Below are 17289 nucleotides of genomic sequence, written 5' to 3' on the forward strand. Positions count from 1 at the left end.
GGGGGCAGGGGAGGCTGGTGGCCTTGGTCTCTGAGACAAACAGGAGCTAGCTTCTTCCCTCCCCCACCCAGGCTTCCCAGGGCCTCCGGGTGTGACAGCCTCCCCCCATGCAGCACCCCACCCCCTCCCAGCAGAAGCCTGGGACTGGCTCTGTCACCAGAGGTGTCATTTCCCAGCTGTCTGGGGGAGGTGAGTGAACTGGGAGTGTGTGTTGGGTGTGGGGACCCAGCAGATCTAAGATAAGATGCGCTCAGCTCCCTTCCCCTCCCAGGAGCCGCCACTTCCCTGGTCCTTGGGCACTGACACAGAACGTCTGGGTGGCTCAGCCTATGTGAAAAGGAAGAAAAGAGCAGCTTCCCTGATGGTCTCAGATGTTGCTGTGGGAGACTAGCTCTTGCTTTTTGGCCCTGAGATTACTTTACTTTCTAGCCAGGGAACAAAGACGCCAAATTCCAGGCTTTTGAGTTCAAAAGCCTCAGGGTCTGGGTCTCAGACAGGTAAGGTTAGAAGGAGGTACAAACAGGCAGCGCTCCCCACCCACACCCTGCCCCGACACCCTATGCTAGCAGGGGAGAAGCTAGTGGAGGACCAGACACGATGATAGACACAGGTGTAAGAGTGATCCTCATTCCCCAACGGCCAAGTCCAGGGGACATGGAAGGGACGGAACCCAGAATACACTGGGGGAGCCAAGGCCACGCGGTGTGGCTTGGAAGGCTGGCACATTGCTACTGCTCTTGGATCCTGGGGGCAGCAGCGGCAGAACAGAAATGAGAGCACATGGACCCATGGGGGCGGAGACCCAGGAGGGTGTATCCCCAAGAGAGGACGCTCAGCTCACCGAGCAGCCCTCCCCACCCACCCCACCTATGCTGTGGTGCTAGGGAACTCCCCACATTTACATCAGTGGTGGAGGCAGGAGAAGAGGTGGGGTGGGGAGACCAGGTGAGTTCACCTGGGAATGACTAAGAGAATGTTTTCTGCAAGCAGCTAGAATGGAGACCCAAAATAGAGGTAAATTGAACTAAAGAAAAATAAAGTAATATATTTGCATAACTGAGATCGTATCTTCTACATTTACCTGCTTCTGGGGGTTGGTAGCCAAATTTCCAGGCTCCACTCCCAACGCTCATTCAAAAGACGTGCGAGGGGGCCGAGCACCTCCAATGATTCTGACGTAGGCGGCATGGCAGAGACCTTTAATAAAGGTTTAATAAAGGTTTTCTTCTATTGCTTTTTCCTCTTCTAACAACTGGCTTCAAAGTTGGGGTGGAAGGGAGCTGGGTCATTGCCCCACTGACTCATGAACTTGCTCCATCCACATGAGTCAAACTTGATCAGAGACCTTGTGTGTCCCTCAACACAGCATGTACAGAAAAGGCCTTTTAATTAGGAGGAGAATCATGCCCCTGGGAGGGCTGCATGCAATGGGGACCAATGGGCTAGCCTCCCTCACAATCGGCTACTCAAACCCTGTGACCTCTGGCTCTACCCTCCAAACTGGAAGGCTCGGGGCTGCCTGCCAATCCCTGGGCTCCTGAAGGGAAGGGAAACTACCAGGTACCTACTGCACGTGAGGAGCTTTACATGGATTGCCACCCACACGTTCAGTGTCCTAATTATGCAAATAATATGACTGCATTCTCCTCAAAAAATGTTAAAGCACTAGACATAAAACTGAGGTTCCCTTGGACACCCCCCACTTCATCTTCTTGTTTTACTTTCTGGAAGTTTGCCTGTGTCCTCCTTTTGGGGGAAAAAAAGTTTTTTGTTATATTTATTTTTTTCCATTATTCTTTATCCTTAAATAAAGATGGATGTTGATTACCTTTTTAATTTCCAAAGTGCAATATCTTCTCGCATCTCTCTGCATCTATATTTTTTAAATGCAGTATTATATTGTAACCCAAGAAATAGGTAACAATCAAAATTCAAAAGGTACGAAAGAATGTACAGCGAACCTTTGTCCTGAGCCACCCAAGACCCCTATTCCACACAGCTGCTGTTTCAGTCTTGTAAATCCTCCAGAATGGTTGGTGCAGAGACACAGACACAGATACTTCTTTTCTCTTTAAAAATACAAATGCTAAAAAAAAAAAAAATACAAATGCTAACACTATATGCATTGTTTCCTCTTCCATTTTTTTTTAACTTTCTAATTATAGAGTTTTTTTCTTTTTTTCTTGTGCTTCCTAGTTTCTCTATTTCTTCCAGATTTCTTTGGTAGGCTTTTTAATATTTGGGAGGAATATATGGGAGGAGTCTCTCTCTTTTGACTTTGGAGGCTTTCCTTAAATGTCTGCTGGTCGTCGGCTCTCTGTTAATATCTAATAGGGAGCCAGCAAGAAGCCGAGTGGAAACTGTGTGTGTGTGTGTGTGTCTGCGCGTGCGTGTGCCCGCGCGCGTGTGTAGGGGGAGGGCACTCATTGACTGTCGGCTTTGCTGTACGACAGTGAAAGCCTTTTCACGCAGACTCCCAAATGTTGACAGGTGGCAGGCCTTCTCTGGGGCCGTTCAGTTTTTTGAGAGAATATCCTCCATTCTCCATCCCTGGCCTGTATGGGTGTGGGTTGGGAGGGCAGGGTGGGAGTTCCTGTTTCTAGCTTCAGGCCTCACCTCTGCTGCGCCTGGGGTCCCCAAGTCCAAAGCCTCCCCAAAAATGAGTGTGCGGAGGGTTGGTGTGTGTGACTCAGGTGTGAGAGGTGAGGGAGACCCAGGGGTCTCGACACCCTGAACACAGGCCCTCGGCCACCCTCTGTGTTCAGCCAGGCCCTGACCCAGAGTCTAGGGACCTCCAGGATCTTCGAGCATCATTTCTTGTTCATTCTGTCACCACCCTTAGGCCACTGTCCAGCCTCTAAAGCCTGTTGGAATCTTTTTATCCACTGCTGTCTTCTCTCTGGGTCTTTGTCCGTGTACATACATGCTTCTCTGACGCCTCTCCTGTTATCCAGTTCAGTTATGGAAGGGAGAGAAGACAAATGCTCATGTTTACATGTCTTCCATGTTTAGCCAGAAGTCTCACCACAGTTTATTTAACTAGTCCCTCAAGGACCAGCTTTGGATTTTTTTTTCTGTTTTTTTTCGACCGCTCCTTGCAGAATCTTAGTTCCCTGACCAGGGATGGAACCCGTGCCCCCTGCCTTGGGGGCGTGGAGTCTTAACCACTGGACCACCAGGGAAGTCCAAGGACCAGCTTTTAGGTTGTTTCCAATTTTTCCGCTGTTACAACAGTGCTCTTAGGAACATTGTTGTAAATACCTCCCACCAACAGTCAGCCCTCAGGACAATCCTGTGAAGTAGGTATTGGCTTGATTTTACATTTGAGGAAAGCTAGGCTCAGAGAAATGCCTTGATGGGATCTTTTATTAAATTGTTAGTCAGTGTTTTCTTTCATACATAGAATATCTCTTAATTTTTTTTTGTATGCAACATATTATAGTACATAAACTGGTATCTTTTTAATCTGTGTAGTTCTCCCTTCTCAGGTACCAAGCACAGTGCAGAAGCCAGGCAGGCAAATGAATAATGAATGATAGTGAACCACGGTCTCAGTGAGGAGTGTTTTAAAGGAGAGCCCAGCACAGCAGGCCTGGGAGGCCTCCTGATCCCATACCCTCACTCTGCAACCTTGCATTCATTATTCATTAGAAATTCACTGGGGTTAACAAGCTCCTCTATCAAACACTTGCTGAATTGAGTCAACTAATCTGGCCTGACAGCCAGGAGTCTCAGGTTCTGGTCCCAGATCTCCCTATCTGCATGATGACCTCAAGCGAATAGCTTTCTGCTTGGGCCTCATCTTCCTCATTTGTTAAATGAGGGCTCCTTCACTCTACAATGCCGGGCACTGTGCTGGCACCAGGAGCTACAATAATATACAAGAAAAGAGATCATTAAACAGCATGGGGAAATTCCCTGGTGGTCCAATGGTTAGGACTCTGCTCATTCACTGCTGAGGGCGCAGGTTCAATCACTGGCCGGGGAACTGATTCCACAAGCCAAGTCGTGCGGCCAAAAAAAAAAAAAACCCACAACACATCATGTTTGTCAATTATACCTCAATAAAGCTGGAGGGAAAAAAAGCACGCACCATGATCTTTGATGGACGTAATGATCAAGACACTTGCCAACACAGCTCAGACCGACTTAAACCAGAAAGAAGGCTCTGAGGGCTCACGTGGCTGGAGTGTAGCTGGAAACAGCAGGGTCCAGGTGCTCACGTGATGTCATCAGGGATCTGGTTCTCTGTTTCCAGCCCTGCTGGCCTTTGCCTTAGCTTCATTTCCAGACAGGGAACAGAAGCAGCTGCAGGCTCACATTCTTTTAAAATGTTAGTTGTTTTTTTTTTTTTAATGAATGTGGTTCAAAATTCCAAAAATTCAAAAGAGCATATGGAGAAAGTCTCTCTCCCACCCTTTTCTCCCAGCCCTCCAGCTTCCGCCTCTCAGCCCCAGTCCTCCCAGTAGTTTCCCTCCTTCCAGAGATGCTCTGTGCACATAGCTTTCCACCTTTCTTTACACAAATGGAAGAACACTACACGAACTGTTCTGTAACTTGCTTTTGTCACTTAAGTATCTTGGAGACTGTTCCATAACTGTGTATAAGGTTTGCTTTTGTCCTGGCTGCAGTGTTACGTGGTAATGCAGTTTAACCAATCCCCTGTTGATAGACATTTGGTTCCAATCTTTTGCCAATACGAGCAAAGCTGCAAGGAATAATCTACACATCCCCATTCTACCTGTGTGCAAATCTGAAGGGCTAATTCCTAGATGTCAAAGTCCTAGGTCAAAGGGTATGGGTCTTTGTGATTGAGTTTGATTTTGATGGAATATTGCCAAATTGCTCTCAGGTGGATGTGTTACCAATTTTTTATTCACCAACAAACAGGTGAGGCTTGTTTACTTAAACCCAATACCCTCTTCAACTCTCTATGAAACTTCTTGGTCATTGAGAATGTAAGTTAGGCATGATTTGCATCTGTCTTATGCTGAATGAAGTCAGGCATCTATTCCTATATTTGAGAGTTCTTTTTTATATTTCCTGTTCTGCGAAATGTGTACAGTTTTTTGTACATTTTTATTGGGTTCTTGGTATTTTTCTTACAGATTTGTAGGACATTTTTATGTATCAAAATTAGCTCTTTCTAATACGAGTGATATTTTTCTTTAGATTTTCATTTGTCTTTTAACTTTCGCTTTTTTTTTTTACCACGCATACTTTTAACATTTTAAATACATATTTAAATATATCAGTCTTTTATGACTTCTGCATCTTGCTTTCATACTTATGTCTTCCCTACTCCAAACTGTTTACTTCTGTGGTATTCTTACCAGAAATGCATAACCTCAATCTAATCACGAGGAAACACTGGACAAATCTAAATTGAGGGACATTCTGCAAAATAATTCACCAGTACTCCACAGATGTGTCAAGATCATGAAAGGAAAAAAAGAAAAGGGACTGTCTCAGATTGGAAAAGCCTAAGGAGACGTGACAACTAAATGCAATGTGAAATCCTGGGTTAGATCCTGAGTCAGAAAAAATGCATTAATGGGAAAACTGGAGAAATTCAAATATGACTTGTAGATTAGTTAATAGTATTGTATCAACACTAATTTCCTGGTTTCCATAATTATACCATGGCTATGCAAGATGTGAACATCTGGAGAAGCTGGGTGAAGGGTATACAGGACATTTGTACTGTTTTTGAAACTTTTCTGTGCTCTAAAATTATAAGGTATTGATCCATATTTTTCCCCCAATGGCTACTCAGTTGTTCTAATAAACTTTATTGACTAAACCCTTTCCCCACTGATTTTTAATTTTTTTACTTTTAAATTATAAAAAATACATAAAACTTACCATCTTAACCATTTTTAAGTGTACAATTCAGTAGTGCTAAGTACATTCATATTGTTGTACAACCAGTCTCCAGAACTCTTTTCATCTTGCAGAACTGAAACCCTCTACCCATTAAACAACTCCCCCTTTTCCTCTCCCCCGGCTCTTGGCAACCACCGTTCTACATTCCGTCTCTATGACTTTGAGCCTACTCTTGGTACCTCATATAAGTAGAATCGAGAAGTATTTGTTTTTTCATGACTGGCTGATGCTGATTAACAAGACACTAATTTCACAATAAAATGAAAACCTATTTTTGATGCTAATTGGCAAAGCCTCGGGTGGTGGCTAAGAGAGAGATAGTTGAGGTGCTTGTAGTAAGTACTTCTGGAGTGTGAAGGAATTGAGGCACAGAGAGGTTTAGTGACATGTTGGTGATCACACAACCAAGGAGAGAGGGTGCACGTTAACCCCAGGATTGGCTCCACAGCTCGCTTCCGGTCTCTGCCCCAGGCTGGGGATCAAAGAAGAGAGCCAAGGCATGGAAACCAGCAGCATCTGGGTGGTGTCTGAAGAGGTGGATGAAGTCACCCAAGGAGTAGTGACCACTGGCACTTAAGAGGCAAGCAGAGGCGACAACCCGGTAATATGTCCCCAGTGACTGGCCAGCTCTGGGTTCTCAGTCAGTATTCATTAGCTGAGCCTAAAAAGCAGCAGCCAGAACAGGGGGAGGTAAGCCAGGGGAACTAATTTCAGAAACGAAGGGAGAACAAATTTCAAATGAGGGGAGTGGTCAACATATTGGAAAGAGATCAAACTCTAGTCTGAGAGGGAACCTCTGGATTTAGGAACAAGGAAATCATTGGTGATGAGAGGTTTCTTGGGATTATTGCAGGAGCAAGAAAGTGCTGGTAAATGTTTAACAACCCACTTTCCAAATAAAGTATGCATTTGTGTATGTACATAAGTTTTATAAATTTTACTGATATTAAGGATATGTAACAGAATCCACAAATAATAAAATGTACAATATTTTTTATTGTAAATGCTATTCTGTATCCATGATTTCATAAATGGAGTTATAGCCTAAGTACAAATGCAGTTCCAACGTGAACGTTCGTTGATGTTTTCATTTACGTTTTTGAGTAAGACAAAAATGAAACACACGATATGCTGAAACCTCACAGATTCCTCAATGACTTGAGTGATTTCTTTGCTGAAACTGACAACAGTTTTCAAGTCCCAGAATGTACCCTCAACTTTCTGTGCTATTCACAGTGTGACAGCCTATAGACATGACACTTCAAGATTCTTTTTTTTTTTTTTTTTTTTTTTTTGGTGGTACGCGGGCCTCTCACTGTTGTGGCCTCTCCCGTTGCGGAGCAACAGGCTCCGGACGCGCAGGCTCAGCGGCCATGGCTCACGGGCCCAGCCGCTCCGCGGCATGTGGGATCTTCGCGGACCGGGGCACGAACCCGTGTCCCCTGCATAAGCAGGCGGACTGTCAACCACTGCGCCACCAGGGAAGCCCAAAGATTCTTTTTTAATTAATTAATTAATTAACTTATTTTTGGCTGCGTTGGGTCCTCGTGGCAGTGCGTGGTCTTCTCATTGTCGTGGCTTCATGGCTTCCCTTTTTGAGGAGCATAGGCTCTAATGCGTGTAGGCTTCAAGAGTTGTGGCTTGCAGGCTCCAGCGCTCAGCCTCAGTAGTTATGGCACACGGGCGTAGTTGCTCCGCGGCATGTGGAATCCTCCTGAGCCAGGGCTCGAACCCGTGACGTTGCAAAGGTCCACCTTTTTTTCCTCGCGGACAACCTGCTCCCTTTCTTCTCTGCTCTAGCCACACTCGAGGACCTCACTCAAACAGCCCCTGAGAAGCAGCACTCCTGCCACCTTCGGCAATTTCATCACTCCTTCGTAGCACCTGTAAATCGCCTCTGCAGCTTTTATAACAATTTAGAACTAAACTACTCTGGGAGTACCACACACTTCTCTTTCCATGAGCCGCAATATCTGTGATGGCAGAGGATCAAACATCTACTCCCTCAGTGCCTACTACAGCATACAGTACTAGTATCCATAAAGAAGCGCTGCCAGAAAACAGAGAGCTAGGAAAAGGTTATCTACGTATAGTAATCACCTGCAGGGCATCACCAGAAAACATCTCCTTGCATGTGTTTTTGCTTGTTTAAAACAACCTGGGGCTTCCCTGGTGGCGCAGTGGTTGAGAGTCCGCCTGCCGATACAGGGAACGCGGATTCCTGCCCCGGTCCAGGAAGATCCCGCATGCAGCGGAGCAGCTGGGCCCCTCAACCATGGCCGCTGAGCTTGCGCGTCTGCATTCTGTACTCCGCAACAAGACAGACCACAACGGTGAAAGACCCGCGTACCGCTTAAAAAAGGAAGGCCTGGATTCCACCTTTTAAAACTGAAATGTACGAACAAAGCTTTCCCAACATACAACCCTTCTCTTGAAAATGTGAGCTTGCAAATAAATACCCCCGTGACAAGACCAAACCTTCGACTCCTGTAGTTTTCGCAACACCTAACAGCACGTTTCAATAACTTCTTTTTGAACGCATTCTTGCTATAAACTACCAAGCAAAAACGGGGTACTTTTACTTACACTACTGACTGAAAACAGAAGCTTCAACAGGTTTTTGAAAGAAAGATTCCACAAGGAAACTGAAATAAAACACACAACTCTCTTCTGCACAGCGAAATGAAAGATTCTATAGTAATACTGCCAGAATAAAAACCATAACAAACACAGAAAACCCACTCCTCAAAAACCCAAGGGCACATAACACGTTATTAGAAACTTAAAAAGTAACATTAGCCAACACTTTCCACCGTAGTTCTTAACATATGTCTAATAATTACCAGTTCACGATCTCTCCAAAGAAAGAGAAAAACTCTAAGCTTCCTTTCAAAAAAAAATACCTCATCTTTGACAAACATCTCAAGAACTGCCTGTACTCCAAACACCTCTATGTGCGCAAACCCTCCCCACCCCTTTCTTTCTCTCAGTAAGTATACCAACTCACCGAAAACAGTTAACCATTACCCACAGAAAAAACTACACTAAAATTTAAGATCGTCAGAAAGAATCAGAAAGGAGCAATCAGGATGTTGCAAAGCCTGATTACGCACAGCCGTTAATCACGAAATCATGCGAGCTCCAATCATCATATTCTATTCTGTTCTCCACAAGGAGAAACAGGTAAGGATTAGCCTACCTGACGATACAAAACGTTTTGGGGCATTCCGTACTCTGGGAAAAAGATTCCACTATGAGCGAGGGTGAGAATCCAACACGTTAGCCTGAGCAAGCTAAAGCTATCTAGGTTCTTCCATTTATGCTGCTACATTTATTTGCAGATGTTATAAAATATATTTTTGCATTTGGCGTCAAAAAAGCATAAGTTAATTCCTCCCAGAACGCTCCACTCACTTAAGAGCTTGCTGTCCTACCCGGCCGCCTCACTTTATTTACATATCCCCGCCCGCTCCCTTCCGCCAGAAATCTACCGTAATAACCAAAATAAAAGCGACATCTAGTATCTTAGAGTGCAAGACTGTTCCGTTTCTATAGTAGATTGGCCACCCCAATTTTCTCCTGAAATTTTTATGTCTTGATCTTTCTTTCTTTCTTTTTTTTTTTTGGCCATGCTGCGCGGCATGCGGGATCTTAGTTCCCCGACCAGGGATCGAACCCGCGCCCCCTGCAGTGGAAGCGCGGAGTCCTAACCACTGTACTGCCACGGAATTCCAGTAAGTCTTGATCTTACTCTAAAATATATTTTTTTACGAAGAAGTGTAAACAAAACTCATAACTCCAGACTCGAGAGACAATTACCCTAACACTGATATCCTCCACCAAATGCAGTTTTAGGGGGAGGGCTGAAGTCTATGGTTTCCTTCTTCCAGGAATGGTGAGTGGTCCCTCGCTTCTCCAGCCTTCATCCCTCCTTCCAGTCACGAAGGTATCAGAAAGGTTTCTTTTTCAGCCCAAAGACGCTGATGAATAATGCTATTTCGGTGACGGCTGGGATGGCACTACGGAAGGTAGGTGATAGGTTTAGGGTCCCTTCCAATAAAAATATCCCCCAAGCCAGCAATCCCACCCCCAAAGTGTAGAGTGGGGGACCTCAAAAAGACCACGGGATGTTGAGTGGATCTGATATCTTATACATGGAGTAAAGGGCTGGGTAGGGGAAACCTTCAGGTTTAAAGTAAACCGTCCTTCCCCATCCTCAAACATTGGGTGCGACCATACCTGCAGAAGACAAAAATGTACCAGTACGTGGTGCACTCCCAACGCTCAAACACAAAGAAGGATAGGGCCACAGATGCACTACAGTGAGCCGCAATGGCTTGGGAACGCACCAAAGTCAAGGAAAGCCTTTGGATCAATAGGTAGTGATGAGCCAGAAAAGGCCAGTGGTGGGACTGGCATCTGCATTCTGGTTCACCTCCTGGAGAGCAGGGCACCTCTTGCTCCCTTTACCACACTGCAAAGGCCAGAGCCAGCAGCCCTGACTTCTGAGTTTTAGGACTGCCATGTGCGTGGAGGCCAGAACTGAGCCTGCACAGCTGGGGCCCCAAGCTACCACCACCCCATATCTATCAGGTGAAGTAATAGGCTCCCCACCTACTCCAAGCACACGGGAATGCTCACAGTGACATTATACACCCTGCTAGAATCACTCTCCAGCACCCTGGTCCTCCCCGTCCACTATCCCAGTGTCAAGAGCCTTCCCTGATCCATCTTCCTCAGTCTCTTCTGCATTCCCATAGTGCTTCACATCTTTACACATCCTATGGCACAGTACTTATCACACTGAATTACAGATGTCTGTTTGTGTGTCTGCCTCTTTCTCAAGATAGAAAACTGTGTCTTACTCCCACTTTGAGATCTCCAGTGCCTGACGCATAGCAGGAGCTTAACAAATGATCAAAGATTGTATTAAATTTTCTACATTACCTAAGAAGATCTCTCAACTGGAGGGATTCTGTTTGCCTGCTAGGGCAAACACCACTGTGCCAGAAAGGCCTAGTTAGGTGGCTGAAGGGCGTTAAGATGGAAATGGGCCGTACAGGAAAGGTGCACAAGTAGAAAGGATACAGATGAGGCTCTGGGTGCTGTTGAACATGGAAACTCCTGAGAAGAAACCGGCCAGCTCCACTGCAAAGAGGGCCAGGGTGACAGAGAGCGCTGCCACCAGCCTGCAGAAAGGAAGGGAGCTGGCTTAGGCCTTCTGGCTTTTTTCTAACACCCCTTCACTTCCACTACTGCTTAATTCTGACCACCCTGCCCCAAGTGCTCACTGCATGTCCTGCTTTTCATACTCCTCAGGGGTGAACTTGAGAGGCAGGCAGGCCTGGATGTTGCTGTCCTGGGGAGCAGGGCAGAAAGAAAGAGAATTTGAAAGAGGGTCGAGCGGCGGATGGCGGGGGAATGGGAGGACCCCACCAGGTAAGGCCCCGGGGGAAAAGGTGCGGTGGGGCTGCGACCACCCCAAGGCGGGAAGGGGGGCGAGAGGAGGGGGGGCCATGGGTCTTACCCGCGACCAAAATAAGGTGATGACGACCACCAAATGCGCCAGGAGCGTCAGAAAGCGAGAGGGCACGAGTCCCGAGATCCGACCCATGGCCCCCAGTGTAAGGGTTACCGCCTGGAGCAGAGGCCGTAGTCTCTGGGACTGGAAGCTCAGGGAGGGCCACTCCTCAAGTCTCCCAGGCTAGCCTACAAAAATTCGACGTACTCCGCCTTCCCGCTCGCGCTGGTGCCGCCCAGTTGCCTTGGTAACCGCATAAGCGGGGGCCACGACGGGAATCTCTGAAAATATCGCGAGAGTGGTAAATTATCGCGCCGCCGAGAACCCCCAGAGGATCGCGGGTACGGGCCCCCTGAAACTCATCCAGGCCGGGTGCGGACTGTCAGCCGCCTCCCCGCGCGCAGGCGAGCTGTAGGCACCTGAGAGTGTGCGGCGGTGGCGCGGTCCCGCACTGCCGACTCTGCCCGCGCAGCCCAGGTGAACGGAAACCCGCCCTGCCTAGCCCGGGACACTCCTTCCTCCCCGGATACCCACGCCGGGAGCCGCCCGGCCCCCAGCCCCCGCTGCGCTGTCCAGGACGACCCTCCGGATACCACTGTCACCGCCACGCTGGCCTTAGGGCATAGCCATGTCTGAGGCCTGGACACTCTCTTTTCTTCCATCCTCCGCATCCGTTTAGCTTCCACCTGCCCTGGGCCGAACTTGGAGAGGTGGATGCCCCTACGTTGTCCGGCTGTCGTTTATTCTCCCGGAGCCCCTGGTTGTCGGCGGACAACCGCTTGTCGGCGGACAAGGTTCATACCTGAACCTTCCTTGATTCTGGTTCCCCCCAACCAACTCCCCAGACAACTTGCTCAGATTGATGAGGGATTTGCAGAGTGCAGAAAATGGCCCGCTCTCCTGAACTAGGGTGTAGATCAGAGGCGTGTTTAGGGAAGGGAGTGTACGAGAAAAGGGGGTGGAGCGGGGAGTGGAGGAAGAGAATGAAACCCTGAGTCCCTGGAAGGCAAGGATCCAGGGCGGAGATGGAGACGCCGCAACGATTTCCTTATCTCTTTGAGCTGTGGGCACGACTTAGCCCAACTACAGTCCAAGCATCTCTCACTATCGCGACCTCACTGACCTTTGGGCCTCAAGGGGGATCCCTGCAGAACGGAAAGTTCTCGCCCGCATTCATTGCTCAGTCTAGTCACAACCTCTCAGGGGCCTCCCTACCCACTTACCAGATCATCTCTCTTCCTACTGTCAAACATCTATAGTAAGAATAGAAAAGAGTTTTATTTGAACCAAACTAAGGACTAGCCCGGAAGCCCACTTCCCAGATCACTCTGAGAAACTGCCCCAGGGAAGCATGGTTTCCAGTACAGTTTTATATCTGGTCAGAACAAAGAACATTAAACAAGTAAGTGTTACATTTCTTCATGGTTTAAAAAAAAAAAAGAACAGACCATGAGTACACAGCAAGTCAGTATGGTGTTGGCATCTGGGAAGGGAGTCTTATCATCAAAAGAGGACCAGCATTGGCATCCCAAGAGGGGCATTTAATCTTTATTTTTAACATGGACATTCTTTACTTCTGGTCAGTGTGCCCTTTTCTTTAATAATTAAAGCAGATGTACAATGTATGTTTGATAGGCCACAAACAGGCTGTTTTAGTTAGCATAAAATTCAAGTTAGGGGCTTCCCTGGTGGCGCAGTGGTTGAGAGTCAGCCTGCCAATGCAGGGAACACGGGTTTGTGACCCGGTCCGGGAAGATCCCACATGCCTTGGAGCCTGCGCCCCACAACGGGAGACGCCACAATAGTGACAGGCCCGCGTACCGAAAAAAACAAAACAAAACAAAACAAAATTCAAGTTAACTCATGTTTAAGCCAGAATGACTTCCCCATACCTCAATATGTGAATATTTCTTTTATCACTACTCTTCATCTCAGTGCTTCTAGGAGGGTCTAAACTACAAACCCTAGAGACATTTTTTATTTCTTCATTCATTCATTCAACAGATATTTATTGACTAGCTATAAGTCCCAGGCACTGTGCTGGGCTCATGTTCTTGAAGAACAAGTCAGAAGTGTCTACCTTCCTGGGGTCAGAGAGATCGACAACAAACAGGCAAACAAATAATATATCTGCATGATAATAAGTGCTGTAAATAAAAATTTTTAAGGGAAATATTAGAATAATGTGATCAAGGAAAGTTTCTTTGAAAATGGGTCATTTATTCTTAAACTTTGTTTTAGGAAATGTGGTCAAAAATGAGAGGAAATGCTTTTCTCTCTTCCAGGTCCCCAATGTAATAAATGGATTTCCTTTTTTCTAAACCAGTGGGTGAAAAAATTAATAAGTCAAAGAGACAGTCAAAAGATGTTTCCTCAAGGTCATGAAAGACAAAGAGATGTGACAAAAATGGGCAAACGACAAGGTCCTGCTGTATAGCACAGGGAACTATATTCAATATCCTTGTATCTGAATCACTTTGCTTTACAGCAGAAATTAACACATTGTGAAACAACTATACTTCAATAAAATAAAAAAAAAAAAGACGTGCCAAATTTGACATGAGAAATTTAATGTGTTATCCTAATGGATCCTGGATCAGGAAAAAAAAATTTTTTTATTATAAAGGACATTAGTGGAACAACTGGCAAAATTTGAATAAGGTCTCTAGCCTAGATAATAGTACTGTATCCGTGTTAATTTCCTGAGTTTTTGATAATTCTACTGCCTTTATGGAAGAGAATGTCTTCGTTAGAACTTTTCTCTGGGAATAGAAAGGCCAGGACTTCAGAGCCACGCTCCCCCAGACAGTTTATCGGGTCTGAGTATTCACAGGTGAAGGAAGCACTGTCCTAGAGTGAAAGTGAGGAAAGCCCATGACCCGCTTTTGCAAGATTCTCCAAGGTCCCTGGAGCAAATAGAATGAACAGAAGGAGTCAGCTGTATGAAGATCTGGGGAAAGAGCATTCCAGGTGAGGCACAGCAAGTGCAAAGTTCCTTAGGTGGGAACAAGCCCAGTGTATTTGTTGAACAGAAAGGGAGCTAGTGTGTCTGAAGCCCATGATGGAAGGGGAAGAAGAGATCAGGGCGAGGTGGGATGGGTAGACAAGGGACATGGCCTTGCAGCCATGTGGAGGGACAGGCTCAGATTTGTATAACATACATAGATGACTTTGGTTGCAACGTGGAGAATGGATTTTAAGATTTTAAGCAGAAGGTCTGTGAGGAAGCCACGGTGTTATCCAGGAAAGATAGGATGAGATTGGACCAGAGTGGAGTCAAGGAGGTGGAGTGAAGTGGAAGGAATCTAGAGATCCTTAGAAGATAAAGTCTGAACATGGGGCTGTGGGTGGATGAGAAAAAGGGAGCGGTCAAGGATGACTGTTAGATTTTGGGCTCCAGCAGCTGGAAGTTTGGGGTATTCTGCTCATAATAGCCTTCCTGCCTAGGGGACCTATAGATAGTAAGAACTGGGCAGTCACAGTTCACATTGTGAATTAGTAAACAGCAAGCATTTAGGTCTGTCCTGTCACTTCCCATGACCTTGGTTCAGGGAAGCCTGCTCTAGTCTCACAAAAGCGAGTTTTGGAGCCACCCTGTGGCCACAGGAGGTATTGCTGGTGACCAGGTGTCCTTCCCCAGGGGGCCACTCGTCCCAGGGCTGGAACTCACATGTCCCAACATTTGAACTGGTCATAAAAGAATTTAGAAAAACATTTTTTAAATCACAGAAATATTCAAATATATGTAGAGATAAAGAAAAATAAAGAAAACCCTATTTGAAGCCTACCGTTCTGCTTCAGCAATTACCAACACATGACCAAACTTTTTTCAGCTATCCTCTCCCTCCCAGTCCACTGGGTTATTTTGAAGCAAATCCCAGACATCACGAAATAATTCTGTCCAGGAGGAAGAAATTTCCCCCCATCTCTCTTGAGTTCTTTTAGCTGATCTAATAATTACGTTGACACAAGACATTAACAGGAGGAAAAAAACAATTTAATTCATACACAGGGAAGTCTCATAGAAATGGGACCACTGAAGCGACCAAAGCAGGCTGTTTATATATCATTTTTTGACAAAGAAATATTATTTGTGAAGATTTAACAAAGGGGCTTGTGCTAGGGGTAGCTGACTAATGAAGACATTTGTTACACAGCTTTCTTAGCCTTAAATTCCCTCATTCTGGTGATGAAATAAAATTTATATTTTAAGGCAGGACAAGAGAAACTAAACATAAAATTCTCTCTGTGTGTTTGTTTGGCCCTCCTCCCTCTCTCCCTAATGTGCAGTGTGTATCTGCATTACACATTAGCCAGAGCTCCTCAAAGACAGAAGTGGCTGCTCAACTGTAAAGATCAATTTTTCCCCCTTTCTTCTGATGCTAGTAGTGTAACTGTTTTTTTTTTAACTTCTTAAAAGAATAGCATTCTTTCCCAACTCTGTTGGGCGTCATGGTGACTTGCCGGTCACTTTGTAAGTGCTTATCTGGACTATGTACCTTGGTGAACTTTATATAATACATCAGTATGTCATTTTGATGTATGACCCCTTGTCTTGAAAATGTATATGACTGTGCCTTGGACTTTTAACAGGCAGCACATCATGCTTGCTTGTCTCTCTTTTTCTGGTTTTTAATCTGAGCAGTGGGTTCAGGTGTAGTCAGACTGAGGCAACCACTGTAAAGTTCCCCAACAGTTTTTCACCTACTGGTTTAATTAATCTTCACTGCCTAGCTCCATTATTTCAAGGGGGGTTTGCAAACTGGGGATGTCCTAATTCTATCATTCCTTCTGCATTTGTCACCTGGGATTCTCCTGTAAATAAGAATGTGCCCTTATCGACTCATTGTTTACCATGAGATACAGGTCATACAGGAAAGGTTGGATAAATGTGTGATTTTCACTCCATTAGTTACCAGTTTTCAGAATAATGGTTCCCCAGTATCCTCCCAAAGTGACTAATTAGTTGTTTTTACTTGTTAGATTTTAACATCTTTTGTGTGTTTCAGTGCATTGCAGTTGTTTTGCTTTTGGAGTCTCAGATTGTCTCAGTCTGGGGTCAGCACTGTCCAATAGAACTTTCCATGATGATGGAAATACTTCATATTGTCTCTGTCCAGTATGGTGGCCAGCTAGCTCCCTGTGGCTACTGAACACTTGAAATGTGGCTATTTGGACTAAGGGACTGAATTTTTAAAATTTAACTTGATTTGAATAGCCCCATATTGAATAGCCACCCTAGTGGCTACCATATGTAGCAATGCAACTCTGGACAGAATAATTTATTGGTTTCTAAAATTTGGAAACTGAAGATTTCCCTGGTGGCACAGTGGTTAAGAATCTGCCTGCCAATGCAGGGGACACGGATTCAAGCCCTGATCCAGGAAGATCCCACATGCCGCGGAGCAACTAAGCCCGTGTGCCACAACTACTGAGCCCACGAGCCACAACTACTGAAGCCTGAGTGCCCAGAGCCCGTGCTCCACAACAAAGAGAAGCCACCGCAAGGAGAAGCCCGTGCACCGCAATGAAGAGTAGCCCCGGCTTGCTGCAACTAGAGGAAGCCTGTGCGCAGCAACTAAGACCCAACGCAGCCAAAAATAAATAAATACATTTTTTTAATGATAAAAAAATAATACAATTAGAAAAAAAAATTGGAAACTGATAGGATGAATGGAGGAGATTTCAACATCAGAGAGTACTCTGGATAGTGACACTGGACTAATCATACTTCTCACTTGCTGGAGCAACTCTCTGAGCCTAGAGATAAAGTCCACGTTCCCATTCCCTGGTACCATATTCACTGACTCAACCTCCCCTCCTAGCAACAATTTCCATCTCACTCCAAGCTCTTCAACTACCCAGACTCCCTCCTCTACAAG

At 45.8% G+C, this 17289-nt stretch overlaps 1 protein-coding gene across 2 annotated transcripts; it reads right to left on the bottom strand.

The window, feature by feature from the left end:
* Positions 1-9499: 9499 nt before the first annotated feature.
* On the bottom strand, positions 9500-11602 carry TMEM107 (transmembrane protein 107). Of its 2 annotated transcripts, none has more exons than XM_007457810.1 (5): positions 11414-11602; positions 11178-11245; positions 10975-11075; positions 10126-10222; positions 9500-9905 (listed from the first exon to the last, which is right to left on the bottom strand). In XM_007457810.1, the coding sequence occupies exons 1-5, from the start codon at positions 11498-11500 to the stop codon at positions 9836-9838; spliced, it is 423 nt and encodes a 140-aa protein (XP_007457872.1). In that variant the 5' UTR covers positions 11501-11602; the 3' UTR covers positions 9500-9835. The 2 variants fall into 2 exon arrangements, with proteins under 2 accessions (XP_007457872.1, XP_007457873.1); XM_007457811.1 differs by having other exon boundaries at positions 9836-9905; positions 10975-11093; positions 11414-11500.
* Between the last annotated feature and the right edge of the window lie 5687 nt (positions 11603-17289).

This window comes from Lipotes vexillifer, unplaced genomic scaffold (genome assembly GCF_000442215.2).
Source record: "Lipotes vexillifer unplaced genomic scaffold, Lipotes_vexillifer_v1.1 scaffold611, whole genome shotgun sequence".
In the NCBI taxonomy this organism is placed as follows: Eukaryota; Metazoa; Chordata; class Mammalia; order Artiodactyla; family Lipotidae; genus Lipotes; species Lipotes vexillifer.